Consider the following 21,160-nt stretch of genomic DNA (forward strand, 5'->3'; position numbering starts at 1 on the left):
TCCTCACCCCGAGTTACTCAATTTAATGTGAGAACGGGCAACAGACGAAGCCTTGAGATAAGACTTGTAGAAAATACCTCCTAATGGTAGTTTGCAAGTGTATCTTTGATGCATTGGATGCTCAAGAAGCCGTTGATGTCGAACGTGACTTTATTGTGAACAAAATTATTCGAAGCGTGGAGGTACAGATAATAATTCCGAGTGTTGATATCAACTGACGCTGAAAATAGCCATTCTCGCATTGCATCATGAGAGGTGTAGATGTCGCTAGCTTTACAAACCACCAAACTTCCTCCTCGGAGACCGCTTCAACAACGTTTGAGGAGTGTTGTCGTCTTCCATTCTGCTGCGAATGGCCCTCTGGATGCAATCGTTCCTTGCTAGATCCAGGGATCTCTTCAAACTGAAGTATTTGAGTTTCGGATCCACCACAAGTGCTTCAACAATTGAGAAATGTCCACCCTTGACTGCCAACATCAATGGATCCTCAAACCATCGGTTCCTAAGGTTGACATCAACTTTAACATGGCGTAGTAGTGCCTGGACCATCTCCAAGTCATCACCACGGGCAGCAATGCAGAGTGCAGTGTCGTGAGATGCGATCGTGCTTTCATTGATGTTCAGACGTGTGCCTTGATGCACTAATAGCCTGACCATATCGTGATGGCCGTGTGCGGCCGCTCGGCAGATTGGCGGATCTATTAAACCCCTCCCATTGATCTCCACGCCCCCCAAATTCAGTAGACAAGCAACGGTGTTCACGCGTCCGTGCGATGCGGCAACCGATATTGGAGAATGACCTGCAACACAGAGGTTCAAATCGATCCCTGGCACCACAAGCAGCCGTCGTAGGATCACAGTATCCAGTCTGGTCGCGGCGTGGTGTAGAGATGTAGATGGCGTCTCGAATCTCCCGCGGCCTCCAACCAAATTAACGTTGATGTCTTTCTCGGCCAACAGCCTATCAGTTATCTCGTCGCATGACGAGTAAGTAGACAGCCAAAGTGGCGTATTGCCATCTTTGTCTTTGCAGTTCACGTTGACACGGGGGTGACTTAGGAGCAAATTGACCATTTCCAGGCGTTTGCTTTGAATGGCGAGATGGAGCGGCGTATAGCCTTTCCGGTTCTGGATGTCTAAATTCAGACCCTTTTGTCCGAGAAGTCGTTTGACAGCATCTACCGACCCATATGATACTGCTTGGTGAAGACGTAGCTCAGCATCCTGTGATGATTGAGTACCAAGAAATACCTCGGACTTCGGATCGTTTGAAAAAACCATTTCCATCACGGGCCTGTTGAAGCGACGTGCCCAGTCCCATGGCGAGTGGCCTAAATCATCCTGTAGATCAGGGTCGCTGCCACTAGAAAGAAGCAGATGAACGAACCCTATTCTGCCTGCGAAGACTGCTAGGTGGAGCGCCGTTCGGCCGTGTTTGTGCTTGACGTCCACCCTGACGCTGGGTTGTTCTAGGATGCTCTTGACGGTGGAGAAATTTCCATAGTGGATGGCATACGACAGGGCGCTGTCGCGCGCTTGATTTTGGATGTTGATGTCTAGGTCTCGACGATTGAGCAAGAGTTCACGCACAGCAGCGGAAGAGTATTTTAGCGCCCTCATTAAAGGAGTTTTGCCTCGGTAAAATGCATTGATGTTGGCATTGTGCTGGAGCAAAACCTCCGCAAGACCAACGTTGTCATATTTGACGGCCAGGTGCAACAGATTGCTGTTCTGAAATTTGATGTTGTATTTCCAGATGCTGGGTTGCAGTCTAAAATGAAGGCTTTTGCATGATTTTGCGAGGGCAAATAATGCACTGCCGTCCAAACGCGACACAATCCACAGCAAAAGCTTGTTGGGCAGGTATATGAGGTTTGGCTGTGATTTGTTAGCTCGTCGGTATATTCAGTAAGAACGTATTGAAACAGACCATGATTGGACAGCAGGTTGGAGCTAGGAAGCAAACGAAATGTAGATGACGGTGAGGTGAGATGTGTGAAAGTTGGATATGGGAGGCCTTTATATACTCGCCTTGGCTAAACCCCGTGGTCAGCTAGGAGTGTAGCCTGTCACTCTGCTGAGATGCGTAGCAATCACACGGCAGCATCAGAGCCCTGATAACAATGTTTTGGCGGCGTTGGAGAATCTCTGGAGTCAGCTCCTGGGAACGCCAAAGTTGTTCCTGGTAGTGTGTCAAGGGCCCCGGGGGACCGAATTTATCTTAGTACCCACTTCTCGCATCTAGCGCATGAGCGTTGAGGCAAATCACAACCTACACGCACTTCGAAATGTATAAAGGCAACTCGCAATTTTGCCGACTATGCTACCAACAACAATAGCCAATCCATTTGCCAATGCATGGTCGTCGCAATCTACAGCCACAAGTGTAGCTGATTTGGGCAGTGATCTGGAATTATATCCCTTTACGCAGGCCACCGATCGGCCTATACCGGCGAATACTGCATCCGAATGCATTCTTCGACGCATCGAGTGTTTCAAGGAAGGCGTTCCATGCCAGCAGCCACGCAGCCACGTAGGTAAGGACTAAGGCGATGGCATATAAAGCTGGCGGGAACGCTGCAGAGATTGTCCAACACCAACTCCCATTCGAAGCATTTTCTGCCTGTGACCATCACCTCAATGTCCACCATGCTGCCTTGGAATCCGCTTCTTGTTTGTGAGATAGAAGTCAGCCCCAATGGCGGTCCTGGCTTCTGTTGCGGGATGACGAAAAAAGGCGCTCCATGCAAAAACTCGATCAAACTTGAAGACACCAAGATAGGCCATCAAAAGCTGAACACTGTCGCCAGAGAGCCGTTTGACCTGTCAAATTTGCAAGCGAAGCTCTGTGGTGTTGCCAGAGACTTCCTCTGCGCGAGATGGCATCGACAACGACAGGTCGACCAAGTTGGCCAGCAGTGGTATGAAGCAGCCGTCCGCAACCAGGCGCGAGTGCCACATGACTCTAGAGTTGCATCTCCATCCATTGTGCATCCGAGCCAGCGTCAGACATCGCCAGCCTCCAGGCGACGCCCAGCATCAGACAGCACTGACCGGTCACCACCTCACGGGCTCAGACAAGACCCGCCGGTGCCCCTCTCAACCAGCCCCGAGCCGGTGCAATCAATTAATCCCTTTGTCACTGCCGAAATGCTGCGGACCAACAGTGTTCCATGGCACGTTTCGCCGGCTCGACCAGCTATCCTGACGTCGGTCACTAATATCTGGGCGGGTGTCCAAGACTTGACGCTCCGGAGTCTCAGCTTGAGTGAAGAGCTCGAAAACATTGACTGTGTATTTTGTCTGACCGAGGACGAGGAACAAGCAAACGAATGCGTGATCCTACGTTGCGATCAGTGCCGAGCGCATTGCCATCTATCCTGCGCGGAAGAGTGGTTGGAAAGGCGAGATACAGGCTTTGGCACGTCATGCTGTGTGTGGTAAGTAAAGATGGTCTTATTCTGCAATGCCGGGATGCTGATGAATGCAGTCGAAACGAAGGAAGTCTAGCCGCCTTGATCCGTCCACTCCGAGACCCCTTGGCAGATGCCGAGACAGACTCCGTCCACTCGGCAAGCGAATCATCAACCGAGAGAGAACCTGTCACCATCAGGTATTCAGCACAGCACGAACCTCGTCAGAGTCAGCCGCGTCAGCCGCGTCAGCGGCCAGTAGAATCCCCAGTGGAATCCCCAGGGGTATCAGTCGAGCAGAGTGGGCCTCGTCGCTCAGCCAGACTAAGAGGGGCTCACCTACCACGAGATTCTTCTACTTCTGCACCGCTTCGCCGGTCGGCACGACTGGATCCCACTCAGCGTAGGTGATCACTGTTTGATGGAAATGGCGAATTAGCGAAGCGACTGTCAATCACACGCGAAAGCACGTGACCAGACACTCGGCATTCGGACCAGCAACAGAGCATAGCCGTGATATGAAGTTTTGGAGCAAGCTTAGCAACCAAATGAATAACATCCTGATCGTTAGCCCCACAGAGCACTACGCAACCGTTTCATAGTTGCAAGTGCTAGATGTTGATGAGCCTAAAATGCTACTGGAAGTTTTCTTCATCTTAGATAACTATGTCTAAGCTCAAAACCGAGCGCCGGTAGATAAAAGAGCACATAGCTAACGGCGGCGGCTAAAGTAAATGCCGACAGCGAGTTCAGCTGAGCCTTGTGGAGCGCAAAGACGGACGTTGTTGGCAGAAAACACCACTCGCGCGTCGGCAGGAGAGCCTCGACAATTCTATCCATACTGTCTCGCGACGTATTAGAACCAGCTCATCTATTTAATCGTCAATCATTGTTAATTTGTCTCTGGGAACTACAACATTGATCCTGGAAACGCCAAGAGCAATTATAGAAGCTGTTTATTCCCTGGGAACTTCTCTTTAGCTCCTGCGACCAGTTCCTGTTTCTAGGAATTTGAGGTCTACCCCTGGGAATCCACTCTACGATCCTGACTGGTTACGAACTGGCTCTGGGAATACAATGGCTAGATCTGGGAGCTGCCGTGCTCCTGGGGCCCTACTTTTGGATCCTGGACTCATTATTCTGCTTTCTGAGGTGGCGGAAAGCCCTCACAAGATACCTTTACCAGACCTGCGCACAAATATGAGTCATTCAACGACTCCTGGAAAGGCAAGCTATAGCCCCAGGAACCGCACCTGAGGTTCCAGGAGTTGATAAGACTGTCAACGGGAAGGTGACTTTGGTTCCCCGAGGTGGAGGTACAAGACCCCAGAAGCTACTTTGGGCTTCCTGGGGGCTACTTTGGGCTTCCTGGGGGCTACTTGACTCCTGGAAGCGGCTTCTTTGCCCCCAGAAACCGCACTGAAGCCCCTGGGAGCTACCTTGCTCCCAGGGCCAAGCCATCATTTCCAGGGCTGATAGAGCTTGATCCTGGAAACCTCAAAAGCATTTATAGGAGCTTTGTATCCCAGGAAACTAATCTACTCCTGGGATCTTCACTCTACGTTCCTGAATGAACACGAAATTGGTTTGGAGAACGCATTGCCTGGATCTGGGAGCTTTTGCACTCCCAGGGCCGTATTTCTGAATCCTAGAATCAGTCTTCTGCCTCCCAGCGTAGGGTACTAACTCACAAAACACCTTCTCCAGACCTATGCACAAATCTGAGTCACTTTATTATTCCCAGATGCCTAGCCTATGGTTTTTGGAACCGGACTCAAGGCTCCAGGAATTAATAAGCTATCAACAGGAATATGACGTTGATTCCCCGAGGTACAGGGATAAGGTCCCAGAAGCTATGTCAAGGATATACATGAAACATACAGGATGAATGGAGATATGATCTGCGGGACCCACATGGTGCATATGGGTTCCCCTGAACGCGAGGAAGCCTGTCTCTTTTGCTTCCTCGCGCTACGTCTTGTATCTAGAGCCAACTATAGTTGTTCTTAATATTGATTGTTCATCTTGAAACACTATCCACCTCTACGTATACGTGAGACCCTCACACAGTGGATCAGTGGGGTCATCCACACGTTTTACATTTGGTCCTGGCCCCCTGAGTACGAATCCCGGGATCACGAGGGCTCCCCGGAATTAACAAATCATTCCCAGAGGTGGGGTATTAGAAATATAGGAATACAAATCTAGATACTAGGAGCAACCAGGGCTAGGAATAATTTATGTCTTTCCAGGAACTTGCAAAGAAGGTGTCAGAGATCGAGCATATATAGTAGCTTGGGTGTTTGGTCGCTGACCAAACATTGTGCCTTCTTGGCCAGCTGGCGTAGTGGTACAACCCAAGCACCCACGATCTGTCACAGAAGGTGACTTGCGTAGGGACACACCGGGGAGTTGGGACACACCGGAGAGTAAGAACACACTGGAGAGTAAGGACACACCGGAGAGTAGGTCACTGGAAAACCCGGGTGGGGCAATGAGCGCGACACTAAAATTTGTGTCGCGCTCTTCCTTTTAATCCTTTCCAGTGTATTCACATGCCCACTTTAAGGAGACAATGAGAGTTTTCTTGATCACCGAATGGCAGCCTCGCCTTTCAAAGATGACAGTGCTATTAGGGATGCGCAAAAATCGCGTTTCAACATTTTGAATATTTCCAAAAAGGCCAGGTGGACACTGTTTCGGCGAGTAAGAGATGCAGAAATGGATGCAATGTATGATTGGGTTATCTGGTAGGAGTACTGGACTGCACAACCTGAGGCCAGCCCAATATTACCGTGCAGCGACAGCTGATGGTAGTAACGCCTTCTTCATAGTTTCCGAGCATGAAGAGAAGAAGCTTGCGGCAGAGGGTCGAGTTATAAAGGAGAAAAATCTCCTACGGATGGCATCTCGAGTATTAGACCGGCTAGAGGTTGGCAGGGATCCTAAGCGATCATGAGATACTCCTTTCAGATATTGACTAGACCTAGGTGGCCTGAAATAAGAGCGTACTGCCGATAAGATGTATGACACCCCGAGAGAAATCTAATAGGAGTGGTACTGGGATGAAAAACTGTTTTTGTGTCTATGATAGAGCTATGTAGCGTATACTGGACTAGGAGAGAAGTAGTACCAAGAGCCAGCTCATATGACGTTTTCCCTTCTGTGTGGCCGGTGCTCTTCGGTGGGACGTACTGTGACTGATTTCCTCTCAAGAGGATTCTCCTATAAGCTGAGCCCTCTCGAAAGAAGTCTCTTATTCTGGGCCTTCCAAGTGACCCTCACTCTTGAAATGAGCTAGCTGAAGATACTCTGCTGTCCCCGTCCTTTCATGTTACCACTTCCAATCGTTCTAGGCTTAACCCAGTCTTGAGATAGTCTAGAGGCGACCAGGAAATGCGCACGACGGTTCTCAGCCAGATACTCACGCTGTCCCAGTGAGGGCTGGTGTCATTGGCTTATCAGCTGAAGGGTGGGTCCCCGCAGTGGCCTTCGATTCGGTGGTGGTCTGCACCCCTCCAGCAGCTGCTTCCTTTTCAGCAGTGTGCTAATTCCTCGAGAGCCTCGCAATATAACCTCCAAACTTTGAAGCAGCCTCAGTTATGCGACTATGGTCCGAACGACACGTAATGGCTCGGACATTCTGCCATGACTCGCGTTATTGACGACCACAAACTCGCTAACACGTCGCAAACTACTGAGGTATTGGACTATTCGTGAGTGTTGTCAAGTTATAATCAAGTAAAGAGTCATCAAAGTTCCAAAGCGTCTTCCCGTAATTGGTGTCACCACCTACACTCTTCGATTGTTTCTCGAACTTTAATTGCCAAGACAGGCTAATCTACATTGGGTGTTTTCCCGAAGTACCCTGCAGCGGGGCCTGTATTGTGTCTTACACAGAATAACAAGGACATATGGTGGGGTGTATTCGCTTGTCATTTCGATACACCTGACACCTCGAGACCCCACGTTCAATAACCGTCGTCCCTTGGTAAGTGCTCACAGCAGGATGATAATGTGCAGAATTTCGCAGATAAAGCCATATAGCCCTAAACCCAAGGTCTCTATTTAGTCCGATGAAAACAACAATAATGCAGGTACCGGGCGAGCAGCGGCGAATGAGCGACCCGCGTGGTGGTGCGCTCAATTCGTACTCAAGCCACTTCGTTTTGTACAGTCGCGCGCACAAACGCGATCCTTTCTCTCACCTCGTTCGTCTCAGGGTACACGGCGGTAGGAAAAACCATGATTGATGTAATTCTACCCAAGACTCGTATTGAATGCTACTAACCGGCCCTTACATTTTTTACCAAAATTACAGACCCTCGCATAGCGAGGGTCCTTCACCCATATGAACAGGATCATCTAAATGATCAATTTTTTCAATCTTCCACTTTAACCTCACTTTTACATACCACCATGTAGTAAATTAATTAATTAAAAATAGTAAAGAAATCAATTAGCCATTTTACTACTATAATACAAAAACAATTTAATCTCCCCGGCGTTTTTTGGCTCTTCCATACTTCCTGATTTCGATCAACACCTTCTTCCACTTCCGCTTGGTCTTTTCTTGATCCGCCTTTTCGTCCAATTTGTATTCCTTTCGCTTCATTGCTTTCACCTGGGTGGAAGATATGATACCGGTGATCTGTATATGACGGCGGGAATTGTCATATCTGGCGTGGCGCGCTCCCATAATAGCCTGGGTACGATCGAATTCCCGCTGTAGCTGGAGAGCTAATACAGCCTGCGCTTCAGCGCCCTTTGCAAGCTTTTCTAACCCGTCTTTAAAACGCTGAGTGGTAGGATCGTACTGACTGAGACGAGAGCTAATCCTTCGAATTCTCTCAGCTGTTTTTGGAGTGCTGAATTCCGTGTTTTGAGAGCCAGTTGACGGGGTATCCAGCCGGGGTAAATTGTCATGATATGGATCGTACGACTCCAATTCATCAGTAATAAGCTTAGAATTAATAGGCCAGAGGCCTGTTAATTTAAATCCAAGCTTAATTGTATGCGGCCGGAAGGTTTTTCGTCTGATTTCGGCGATACAATGTAGGAATTCATCCTTTGAGAATTTGCGGCATCCAGTCATTGTAGCCGCTTCAACAGCCTCACTATGCCAGTGTTTATAGACGCTAAACACTCCTACATCGAGAGGCTGTAGTATATGGCTGGTATGTGAGAGTAAGAAGAATAAAATGATATTATTCTTCTCACAAAATTCAATGAATTGGCGTGTTAAATGGGAGCCAAAACGGTCGCATAACACCAGCCGTTTTCCACCAAGCGTACGATTAATCGTCCACTTATGGAATAGCTGAATCCATTGATATGCCAATTGATCATTGATATAACCGGTATCAGTTACCGCTATATGCTCATCTTCTTTGATAGTGTCAAACCAGCGTAGTAATACCTGCTTTCCACTTAAAATAATAAGTGGTGGACAGGTAAAACCATCAGCAGAAACAGCCTCTAAAACAGTGATAGATTCTCGATTGGTGACAGATCCATTGAATAGCTTCTTTTTTGGCTCTCTTGTAATAATGAATTGATCTCGTCCGACGCCAATTTGAAAGCCAGTTTCGTCAAAATTGTAGATGTCTTGTTGGCATATACCATGCTCAGTCACCACACGTTGATAGTCTTGAAACCACCTTTCCACCACAGTTTTATCAAGTGCAGAAGCTCTCTCGACGTCAAGAGCTCGCCGGCGTCGTATATAGTACTCGGGATGCCGTTTCATAAAACGTTTTAGCCACTGGTCGCCGATCTGGGGGGGTTTTGTGGCCGAATCGGTATGGTTATCCTCGAGAATTGAATTGGCTGCGATAGCAATTTGACGACGATTTATCGATGCTCCCACGGAGTCAAAGTAATCGATATATTCACATAGAGCCTTCTCCTGTCCAGGACTTAGTTTCCGACCGTTGGGTTGACGCTGAAAAAGCGATTTTCCACCTAACCACCGGCGTCGTAGTCGTCCAATTGGAACCGCGAATTCTCGTGCAGTTTTCGAGATATTAGGTTTAGATTGCTCAGAGAGAGAGTCGATAGCTTTAAGAATCAGATCCTCTATATCTCTGTTGTCTTTAGGCATGGTGGGTGGGGTGGTTAACAATTTAAGAGAAAGTGGTAGGATTTAAAAAAATTGTTCATTTAGATGATCCTGTTCATGTGGGTGAAGGACCCTCGCTTGCGAGGGTCCGTATTTTTGGTAAAAAAAAAGAGGGGCCGGTTACTATACAACTCACCCGGGTCCACTGACTCGTGGAAAACCTTCACGGCCCGTACCTTCGGGTCTTCCTTTGTTTACTGCCCCACCGTTGTCCCCAGTCGCCAGAAATGATTGGACCACCCAGGGAGGCCGGGAAGAGGAAACTCCAATACGCGTTGACGATTTTGTCCTGCAGAAGAGAGGGAAAAGCATTTCCAGTCACACTGCACTACCTCTACAGGCATAACTTACTACGAAGTAGCTGCCGCCCGTCACACCTAGAAGTTTGGATCTCGTGGAGTCGAATTTGTAGACGAGCTGCATTTATCTGTGGCTAATGTCTTCCTGTTGACCTCCGTCTGGCTGACCTGACTGCATCCTGAGTCGCATCTGTGCCTACATCCGACCACAATCCTGTTCAATCAACCCAAGCGCAAGAGTCGCACATGGGCACCAGCCCGGTTTGTTCAAGATAGATGCAGAAGACCCACTGTGGGCCGCCCAGAAAATCCTACACCGACCCAGGATGCCTATGGCATCACATCCATACACCCGGCAGGAATCTTGACACCAACCTTCAGATGTGGGCTACGAACGTCCTATTTGTTCAGAGCCACCCGACCATCGACTTCCTTCTACAAGGCGTTTTCCAGAGAGAAGCATGAATCCAAAGTATATGCCGTCGTCCGACAACTCTTTCATCAGCAGCCAACCCGTGCCACAAGCGCTACCATTGCGAATGCATCGCCATGCTCCATCTGTCTCTGAGTTGCAGGAGCACCCTGGGCAAGCAATACCAAGTCCTTTATTAAGTCATGACCGCGGATACGTTGGTCGTCCAGTGAGGACAGGTGACGTAAACTCCCAGTGAGGCCCCCTTCTTCGTTTCGTCATGATTAACAGCTCATATATTCGGCGGTCTGTCCCATAGTAGCGGTCCCGCAGCGATGCCCAGCCCAGTCCATCCTGACAATACGCCCCGTACTTTAAAGGAATCAGCCGCGCCGGCTAACGCCCAGCAAGAACAGAGACCGCGAAACCCCAATTACAGCATCCCACGTGGCTTCGAAAAACTCCTTCATCAAGATCCCAAGATTTCCGCTCCTACAACACTCCGAAAAGAGTCTACACAGAGAAGATATCATCTTCACGTTCGGCAGCAACCCACCGCCGCGCGAGCCTGCGGTGCGGCCGTTCGAGACCGTCGACCGGTCGATCCACCTCCAATAGTCCAAATTCTCCTTTCAGACTTCGACCCAGAGTCGTCGGATGACCGCGACATTCTGCAAGATCCACGATTCACAGTTGGCTGTTTGTTATTCCCGATGTCAGACTCCTCCAGTCGGCCACAACCCCCCAAACCCGAAAAGTACCGCCATCCAGAACGAGATAGAGAGAGTGACGGCGTTGCTCGTGCAAATGACACAGACTTAATACCCCTTCTCTCTGGCAATGCGTTTGTGTCCCCGTTCCACGTCGACGCAGATCCCGACCCTAACTCCGCCCCTACCCATCCCTCCTCCCACGACACAAATACAGGGAGTTCAAATGCGTCAAAGCTTTATCAGCCTGCTACCTTCTTCATCTTCACTGATCTCTCCATCCGCTCTGCCGGGCTGTACCGCCTCAAGTTTCGACTCATGAACTGGGGCTCCGTTGAGGACACGGGGCAGTCGATGCCTATTCTTGCGGAAGCTTGGTCTGATTCGTTTCGCGTGTACCCCGCGAAGGATTTTCCGGGAATCCGTGATTCGTCTATTCTTGCAAATGGGTTGAAGGAGATTGGGTTCGCGGAGTTGAAAATTAGAGGAAAGGGTAAAGGAAAGGGGCGGAAGAAATGATGTCGCATTTCTTTTATTATCACGGTCTTTTTCTTGTTGCTGTCCCAACTTCGATGCGCATTCTTGAGTTTGGTTTGGAGCAGGTATCTTTCAAGTTTTTTTTCTGTGTGTCCACTTGAGGGATTAGGGTGCAGTGGGACCTCTGTTCCCTTCCAATTCGGAAATGGAAAAACGCTCGGCACTGCAGTCTTCTCCGCCTTGTCATGATTATGCCGCTCAACGATGTCCAATTAAAGCTGAGATTCGAGCCGTGGTTCAGAGAATGTCCTCGTATGCGGGCAGTCTCTTTTCCGAAGCGCAGCACGATTTGTTTTGTACAAAAGTCAAGACAAAAGTTCAGAACGCGGCCGAAGTTTGGCTTCCAATTCAGCAATCGCAAAAGAAGTTCGAGACAGACTTCGAACCTTTTGATCCCGAGGACAATGAATGAGATCGCTTCCCTTCTACTCGTAAAAATACAACGCCGGTGGCACAAGACCTTCATGGCCTTTATCTTCCCAATGTCTTCCCGTGCATCTCCTTGGTGGAAGACGGCGACCATGATCCATTGACCAGGATCATTCAACTCCGCAGTTCCCAGGAAATATACTTGGCAGCGCAGCATGAAGCCACTCAAATAGCAACCTCTGCCATCACCAGAAGGTATTCTACCCACCCCAGGAGGCAATCAATTGCAGGCTCAAATGAGAAGCCTTTTTTAGGTGGAAATTCAACCAGGGCTGATTGATGGGTTGTGGAGAAGGGTTTGGAAACGCTGACAGCTCTGGAGACTGAAAGAGAGTATAATGGAGATGAGAATGGCATTTGAGAATTATCAGCAATGGTATATAGACCTCGCAAGGGCCCATGGGCTGCTTGGGCGGTGCCCACGTGGGCGGCCTCGTGGGCGGGCCATGGGCTTGTTTAGCCTGCCCATGGGCGGGCGGGCTATTTTCCTAACCGCCCATGGGCATGCAGTGGGCGGGCCATGGGCTGTAAAAAAAGCAATTATAGAAATACTCGTGACTTGCATAACTTGCACAATTCTTCTTGTAATCTATTGTACTGTTTTATATGATATTAGTTGATCTGGCTTGAGGCTGTCTTGAGGCTGTATTTACATATCTATATAGGATCTGAATCGTTAAATCATGATAATCTGTTAATTAAATAACTATTTTAAAAGTGCTTTGGGACCTCATATCCATCTAAAAGTCTTGAGCGTGTTCTTACTCTTTTAGAAGCTCGCTGTGTACCACTTTTACCAAGTAACACTATATCTATAGGAAGATCATCATCTTCACTATCAGGAAAAGGAGCAGCAGCAGCAGTAGCATCATGATCACTATCCTCGTCGCCTTCTTCTACTTCTGTTCCAAGATCATCATCTCTTCTCCTCTTCTGAGAGGACCGCGGGGGTATTACTGGAACAATCAGACCGGGCGTGTCTTCTAGTTCAAGTTCCTCATCGCTAATCAAATCAACGAGATCATTATCTGGATCCTGCGCGTCTCTTTCTTCTTCCACAATCGCCTTTTCTTCCTTCGTAAGAAAATCCCTCACAAAGGCAAGCTGCTTCTCTTCAATATCGAATCTAGTTGTACACATAAACATCATTAGATCCTGTATAGTTGATGCATTCAGCGACCCACGACGGTAGTGACAGATATCTCGAGCTGAGTTGAACAGCCGCTCCACGCCTGCGCCGGTAGCTGGAATAGAGAGAATATCCCGAGCAAGGCTTGCAAGAACCGGAAATCGGTGTTGATTGTCCCTCCAGAATACCAGAGGATCAACTTGAATAGTTCCTATGGTATATAGTGGTTAGTATTACTCAAATAATAGATACCGAATCACTTACCAGCTTTGAAATACTGGGAAAGCTCATCATCACGAGTGAGTGGAGTGGACGATTTTGGAGCCTGCTGTCGCTCAAGAAGAAGCTGAAACTTTGACGCCCCCTGGCTTGATGATAGAGCCGTTGGCACTGATTGTTTTGTAGATAACCGTTGTTTATATGGCTCCAGTTGCTCCTTTAGCCTCTGGTGGTAGAGCTTCTCCCATTTACCATCTTCACCGGCCCACTCGCCTTTTGTAAAGAAGTCCATCTTGTATTGAGGTGCAAGGATCGTACCAATCGCGTAGTAATCACCATACGTATCGGTAGTCCTAGCATAATACGATGAGAGCTTCTCCTTCGCAGCATGTAATGCAGTATGCATCGACTGCTTCCAAGGAGCTTTCTTATATCGGAGCTGGGCTATCGATAATTTAAGATGGCTAAATAACTGGTTATAGATACTAAAGACGCCATGTATTGTTGCATCTTTAGTCTGGGAGAGAGCAGTTGTAAACTCAAGGAATGGTTGGGTGAGACAAAGAAGATAGTCGATTTGTCGCCATTGCTCTTTGTCTAGCATTAATTCGTGATGCCCATTGACCACACAGAACATATCAAGCGAAGACCGTAATCGCTTAGCCCGTCGGAGCATAAGGAACGTTGAATTCCACCGGGTACGGACATCTTGGATCGGAACTAGCTTCGTTCCTTCGGTCTGGACACCAAGAAACAACTCGCGACGTTGAGGGCTGCTATTAATAAAGATAGCTAAATAGCGGATCTAGAATATAGATTAGTATAGTAAGATAACTATAGAATAGATAATACTATACCTTCTCTAGGGTATACGCAATCTCTTTGCCTTCTTGGGGGAAGGAGGCCCGCGGCTGCGATTTCGGGACCACGTTCTTTCCACTGTCTCGTTCTTTGGATTGGCTTTGATCTGGCCAAGCAACTTATTCAGACTCAGCTGAATCACATGTGCGATACAAGGAACACGGATGATCGTGAATTGACCATTCAGCTCAAGGTTTTGGACCGCGTTATTATCAAGGACTGATTATTTGATGCATTATCAGTTGTCACAGAGAGTACTCGATCTGTGATTTCAAAACGTTGAAAAATCCCGAGTAGGGTGGTACAAAGATTAGCCCCTGAGTGAGTTCCATATATTGGTTCGAAACCAAGTAAGATTTCACGGTAGTTCCAGTCTTTATCGATAAAGTAGCCAGTGATAGCCATAAATGCTTGCTGAAATGGCGATGTCCAGCAATCTAATGCGATTGAAAGCTTTGCACCCAAAGGAAGCTTTTGAAGAAGGTCTTTATGCGATACTCTAACAGTATCTTGAATCCTATTCTTCACTGTGTTGGCGCATGGGAAGCTGAGCACCCCTGGTGCTAACTGGGCGAGGCGAAGAAGCTTTTGTAGCTCCGGGTGCTCAATAATTTGGAAGGGAAGGCGGAGTATAGTAATCACTCGAAGAATTTGTTGCTCCCAGTGCTGTGTAGTAAAGGAAGTAGTGTTGTCTCGGGTGTGAGATACCTATATAAAAAGGTATCAATTAGTAAGAAATCCAGAAGAATAGTACGATATATAATAAGAGCTCACTGAGTCTGCAATTATCTGGCGTATTTGTGGCTGCTTGCCAGCCCTTATACCAGCCCTTTGGCATTTCTGGCCGTCCCAGTGCCTTCTTAATGACTTCGTTCCATTTGAGGTCCAGTTTGGATGGTCAAGGATACCTCCACATCTTTCGCACATAACCTTTGGTAAACCAGAAGAAATATGGGCCACCTGCTTAAAGTGTCCCCAAACTTCTGACTTATTACCAACACCATCCCAACTAAGCTTCTTCTGGTCGCAATTCTCTTCATCGTTCTGCTTATAGCCGTGTTTCGTTTGAAGCCACCACTGTATGAATTCTGCCTTAGACTCTCTACTCATAGTTGCGGAGTATAAGAGAAACCCCCGCTTTCGGTCAGGGCCGACGCGCTGGAGGCTTGGAGGAATCGGAGGAGCCGAAAAAATATCGGTTTCGGTGTTTAAGGTAGGGGGTTCTGAAGCAAGCGATAGATCTGGTGTAAATATATCGTCTGCAAGAGGGTATGCGAGGGCTTGTATGCTTTCTCCCTCAAATATTGACGAGGGATAGATATCAGACTGTTGGGAATCCATTCTTAGGAATTTGAATATAAAGGCAATAGTAAGAGGGCTCAAACTAAGAGGACTTACATGATTTCTTTGCTGACATTAAGAAGGCAAAACGCGTAAAGAAAAACCTCAGGGTAAGAAGCAATTATCCTTCTTATATTGATATATCATAAAGTGGCTATTTCTAGTTAATCCGATTGGCTTAAATTGATAACTACCCGCATACAGCCCATGCGCATGCCCATGGGCCGCCCATTTCCCTAGAAAATTTGATCAGGTACATCCCCCGAGTTTTGGGTCTCATTCTCTTTGACCTTTGATTCAGGACAAAATCACCCTTAGCCTATGCCTCTAAATAAACTAGTGATCTGGCATTTATATTGTAAGAAATTGAAAGTAATTTAAATTAATATCAGGATCCTAGATAATATATATTAAAACTGATCGAAATAGAAAGGAGTGAATGTCTGATGTCTAAAGCAAATGTTCTAAATAAGTTACACATTACAGTGTAGAGATATATATTTTCATTATATCTTCAGATAAATCTATCACTTTTAGGATCAATTGGCCTTAACGCCGAAAATTCAAATCAAAGTGTTTCTTATATCAAATCAATCCCATTATTTTAGATACATTAAGCTTTACCAAATTTTCACAACGAATGTTGTTGATTACTACTAAGAAGCAGCGTTTTGATCAAAACATATGTAAGTAAACAGTATTCAATTCGATGAATCAGCTTTTTATCCATCCTATTTGGGAAAATATGCAGCTGATGGGCTGTAGATGGGCGGCCCATGGGCAGGGCCTTGGGCATCTTCCTCCTGCCCCGTGGGCGACGCGGGCGGGCCGTGGGCCTCTTTCCCCCGCCCATGGGCGGCCCATTGCGAGGTCTAATGGTATGTACTCTATATAATCATTTTTGGGTCATACTCTTCCCACAGTTTGCATTTCCCTGTGTGAAATGATGTCTAAGGTAGCCTCCAGCCGTATCTTTGCAAATGCCGCAATCATCTTGGCAGATTTTCGGCTGAGAAGAAATACCTGAGCATTAAAGCACCAACGGGCCGAGAACGGGCCGAGACGCCCTGATGACAAGGCGATGCATGTGCTGGCAGATGCGTTCGGGGATTTGAAGCCCCACTCCAAAGTCAGGAACGTCATCATTGGCCAGGGGTACAGGTGCGATATCCTTAACCGTAGTGGTCTCCGCAGTGGGCTCTTATTCGACCACACTGGGAATAGCGAGATGCTCTACCGATGTAACCGTGGCTTATAGACGGCTGTTCTTAGCCAGACAGCCACGCTGTCCCAGTGAGGATTGATTTCATTGGCTTATCAGCTTGCTGTGGGAGCGGGTCTCTGCAGTGGCTTTCATTGGGCGACAATATAACAGCGCTGCGGACGCTACACCGTGACTGAAAGCAGAGCTAGGGCCTAGCCGATCACTATAAAGAGCCATGAGAATCCTCTTCGGTATAAAGAACATCGAAGAAAATCTGTGCTCTCTCTGCTATCCTACTATTGAATTAAAAAACCCCGCCGCCTTAGTTATCTTTCTATCTCTGAGTACTCTCTACATAATGCGGCTTGCATATCATATTTAAGTTTGCCCTCTTTTAGACAAAATACACCCGCCTAGGGACCATGCCCTGAAGGCTGAACGGAGTGCTTCCGGCTCACCAAGAAACAATATGCAAAATATACCATCAAGCCAGAGAGAAGATCGGCAGGGCCCGCCGACTTCCAAGAGACCGAGGATCAATATCGTGAGGGCGAGGGTCACGACCCTTTATACCCAGGCACCGCAACCCCGGTGGATCCTGGACTCGGCCGCCACCAGCCACATCTGCTGGGACCGGAGCTGCTTCAGCAGTCTGCGGCCCCACCGCGAGATACTGGACGGCGGGCGATCCAGTGGAAGCCGAAGGGATTGGTACGGTGAAGCTCACGCTCCGGGGGAAGTTCAACCAACCCCTGGTGTTGAAGAATGTATACTTCGCGCCACGCGTTGGGATGAACCTGATCAGCGTGCCGAAGCTGTTACGAGACCGCTACTCGGTGGTGGCGCACCCGCAGAACGTCTTTGTGCAACGCCGAGGACGGACCGTGGGGACCGCCTACCATGCGGAGGAGGATCTGTTGATCCTGCGGTGCCATGTGAACAGAAGATCTCGAGAGCAAGTCCAACTGGCGAGGGCGCCGGCGACCCATGGCCATGCAGATTCCCTGGAACCGCAGGCGGTGGCCATGGACGTCGACGACCCTCAGGAGTCAAGTGACGGAGAATGCGCAACGTCAACCTCTGAACTCGGTGGTGAAGCTGTGATACTCGAAGAAGATGCGTGCAAAGGAGTGGACCAGGCCTCCGAAGCGTTGTGGCACGCTCGGATGGGACATCTGAACCGGGGAGGCTTGAGGGTGGTCTTCCGGCAGACCGGCACTCCGTACCGACCGCTGACGCAGGCGCAGCTGCTGGCAACGCCGCAGTGCCCGGCGTGCATGTCGGGTAAGCAGCATCAGAAGAGGAACTCCCGTGCAAGACGGCCACGTCTGCATTCAACGAGAATTTTTGAAATGATCCATTCGGACATCATGGAGATGCCTATTGCCAAGTCAACAAGGGACTGACTTGACTTCGGATCTTGGGTATTCCATCTATGGTCGCAGACGAAGACCTTCACGGCGTCTCCTGGAGTCACTAGGTAAGGTGTACTCGGCAGGCACATTGAATGCCGCGCCGGCCAGACAAGTCGACCCGGCGTCCTTTCGCGAAGCTGTGTCAGGCCCAGACCAGCTGGACTGGTGGGCCGCCATCCAGAAAGAATATGCGTCGCTTCTCAAACACGGAACATGGGAAAGGGTTCGGCGGGAGGACGTCCCAGCCGGAGATCATGTGATTGGCTGCAAATGGGTCTTCAAGACCAAAGCCAACGGGACTCGCAAAGCGCGACTAGTCATCAAAGGCTACCGACAGAAACAAGGCATCGACTATCACGAAACGTTTGCTGCTGTCTCGCGAATGGACTCCGTCCGCTGCATTGTAGCCAGCGCCGTGTTGCGCGGATGGATACTCCGCCAATTCGATGCGGTCACCGCATTTCTCCATGGAGACGTCGATTCGTCTATCTATATGGAGTTGCCCGAAGGCTTTGAAAAGCCAGGGTACGTATGCCGGCTGCGCCGTTCACTGTATGGGCTGAAGCAGGCCCCGCGGATTTGGTACCAGTGCGTCCACCGCGTCCTTGGCTTCTCATGGCTTCACCATGGCCCAATCGGACAACTGTGTGTTCTACAAACCGGATTGCGTCGTTTGTGTTTATGTCGATGACTTTCTTGTTGCTGCGGCAAACACGCACGAAATCGTACAAGTGCAACGAGCCTTGCAAACAGAGTTCCGACTGAACGATCTGGGCATCCCTCGTTCGTTCCTCGGGATCCAGTTCGACTATCACATCGATGGGTCCGTGTCCATTCACCAACACCAGTACATCCAGAAGGTGCTCTCCGACTTTGGCATGGAGAGTTGTCAACCGAAGTCTACGCCGATGAATCCCAAGCAAATCCTGAATCATCGTCCAGACGAGGAATCTCCGGACGAGGAAGCAAAAGCTCGTTATGCCACTGCCATTGGTTCTTTGATGTATCTGATGGTTAGCACGCGGCCGGATATTGCGTTTGCGCTGGGCATGTTGAGTCGCTTCACGGCTCAGCCGCAATCGCACCACCAAGTCGCTTTGCAGCGATTGCTTCGCTACATCAAAGCCACGCAATCCCATCGTATTACCTACCGCAGTGGGCAGCCGATCGGGTATACGGACGCCGACTTTGGTGGCTCTGTCGTCACTGACGGTGCATACTCGACGTCTGGCTATGTATTCCAGCTTGCAGGTGCGCCAGTTTCCTGGTCGTCCAAGAGACAGGGGGAAGTAGCCACGTCTACGACACACACGGAATACATTGGACAGTATAATGCCATTCTGCATCTGCAGTGGCTCCGCACCTTTCTGGCTGAAACACAACTGTATCGGTCTCCGGTCACCAACATCATGGCTGACAACCAGTCCGCCATTGCTCTTTCTCGCAACCCGGAATTCCACAAACGGACGAAGCATTTCAACGTGAAATTTCACTATCAGCGAGCCGTGCTGGATACAGGCGAGATTGGGCTTCAATATATTCCGACTGAGGAACAGGCCGCAGATGGTCTCACCAAGCCATTAGGGCCCACCTCCTTTGCCAAGTTTTGTAGTCTCTTAGGCATCGACGCCTCAGAAACTCCAAAGCAACATGCATGACAGCACAGGCGCTCTTTCCACTTTCTTTTCCCACGGAGGTTTTTTGAGTGGTTTTACCGAGGCCTGCCTGCTCAGCTTAAATCCAGTAATTTACCGTCATTGCCAGCAATGCGATCCTGAGGGGGAATGTTGTGATCTGAGGCTGGTGCAGATCAGGAACCAAGCCGAACCATCGGAATTAATGCCGAGGTGTCTATACGAAGAATCAAGTTGATTTCCAATCAACTTGATCTTCTCGTTGTATATATAGCCTCATGTTTCCCTCTGAATAAATATAACAATCATACCTCTGAACAACAACTATTCCTATTCCAGAGGGAATACGTAAGGCTATATATACAACGAGAAGATCAAGTTGATTTCCAATCAACTTGATTCTTCGTATAGACACCTCGGGAAAAAATTCCGATAGTGCAGCTTGGTTCCTGACCTGCACCAGCCTTGTATCACAACACTTCAATCAATTCGTCTTCAATTAACTTTTTTTAAATACCCGTATCCTGCGATCTGGCACGTCACCTTGATGGAAAAACCGTGTCACATTAATCGCCCAGAGAAGAACGAGCTGCGTCGTCATTGGAGACAGGCAACATGGCGGCGCTCGTGGCAGGCGTTTCAGAGGGGAGGAATGACTAGCGCGATCAGATCAGCCCGCTGTTCGTTAGCGCCGAGATCAGTGAATTAATATGTCGACATCACGCCGTCTAAGGAGGGCCTGGGTCTAGTGGTGGCACCCCACCTCATCATAACTTCCTAACTCCAAGCGCCCCCCGCCTTTAGCGTAAGTTGTGGCTGCCTGTACTGAGGAGAATAGCCATAAGCAAGCGACGCGTCGAGCACGGGATATTGTGAATCTAAAGCAATAGCTACTACAAGATCGCTAGGCAGAAGATCTGCATACTCGAGTCGGTAGTGTGAATTGTGCTGCCCTGAACCACACTCTGCCGATTCCACCTCCAGCACTCTGCCTTTCCATCTTACACAGCCTCCCGGTGAGCGAAGAGAAGATACTCGGCTCGTTACTAATGTAAGAACTGAGCTTCCCTGCAGCATGTCCTATCTTATATTTCCTAATTAATCCACCATCCAGTCACTAAGCGCATAATATCAGGTACCGATATATGCTTGAACAAAGCATTGGAGATGCCAAGAGCGCTTGTACTACCAGTAAGATGATTCATTATGCATCCAATCTGAGTAAGAATTTGCTACAACAATGCTCCAATGTCAATCAACTATAAAAGCAAGAGAGATTTCACTATGGCATAAAGACACAGCAGATCCCCGACAATCCGCAGGGGTTACCATCCGCAAATATGGCTCAAATTTGTCTGTTCGGTGCTAGGCCGGCTGAAAGGCAATAAATCTAGCCAAGTCCTATATTGAAACCAGCGGCGATCCCGAAAGACAGC

The 21,160-nt window shown here is 48.7% G+C and overlaps 3 protein-coding genes across 3 annotated transcripts; 2 read left to right on the forward strand and 1 right to left on the reverse strand.

Moving 5' to 3' along the window:
- Positions 1–10,580: 10,580 nt before the first annotated feature.
- Positions 10,581–11,474, forward strand: N7471_013039 (velvet factor family protein; the record flags this gene model as incomplete). Its single annotated transcript, XM_057285758.1, has 1 exon — positions 10,581–11,474. One exon carries the CDS (start codon positions 10,581–10,583, stop codon positions 11,472–11,474), a length of 894 nt encoding a protein of 297 aa, XP_057129751.1.
- A 163-nt stretch (positions 11,475–11,637) lies between these two features.
- Positions 11,638–11,904, forward strand: N7471_013040 (uncharacterized protein; the record flags this gene model as incomplete). Its single annotated transcript, XM_057285759.1, has 1 exon — positions 11,638–11,904. The coding sequence occupies one exon, from the start codon at positions 11,638–11,640 to the stop codon at positions 11,902–11,904; it is 267 nt and encodes an 88-aa protein (XP_057129752.1).
- A 4,298-nt stretch (positions 11,905–16,202) lies between these two features.
- N7471_013041 (uncharacterized protein) lies at positions 16,203–16,614 on the reverse strand (the record flags this gene model as incomplete). The annotated part of the gene is made up of 2 exons (XM_057285760.1): positions 16,203–16,343; positions 16,384–16,614. 2 exons carry the CDS (start codon positions 16,612–16,614, stop codon positions 16,203–16,205), a joined length of 372 nt encoding a protein of 123 aa, XP_057129753.1.
- Between the last annotated feature and the right edge of the window lie 4,546 nt (positions 16,615–21,160).

The sequence above is a fragment of the Penicillium samsonianum genome (genome assembly GCF_028829775.1).
Source record: "Penicillium samsonianum strain IBT 33392 chromosome Unknown utg000008l_segment0_segment0, whole genome shotgun sequence".
NCBI classification, from domain to species: domain Eukaryota; kingdom Fungi; phylum Ascomycota; class Eurotiomycetes; order Eurotiales; family Aspergillaceae; genus Penicillium; species Penicillium samsonianum.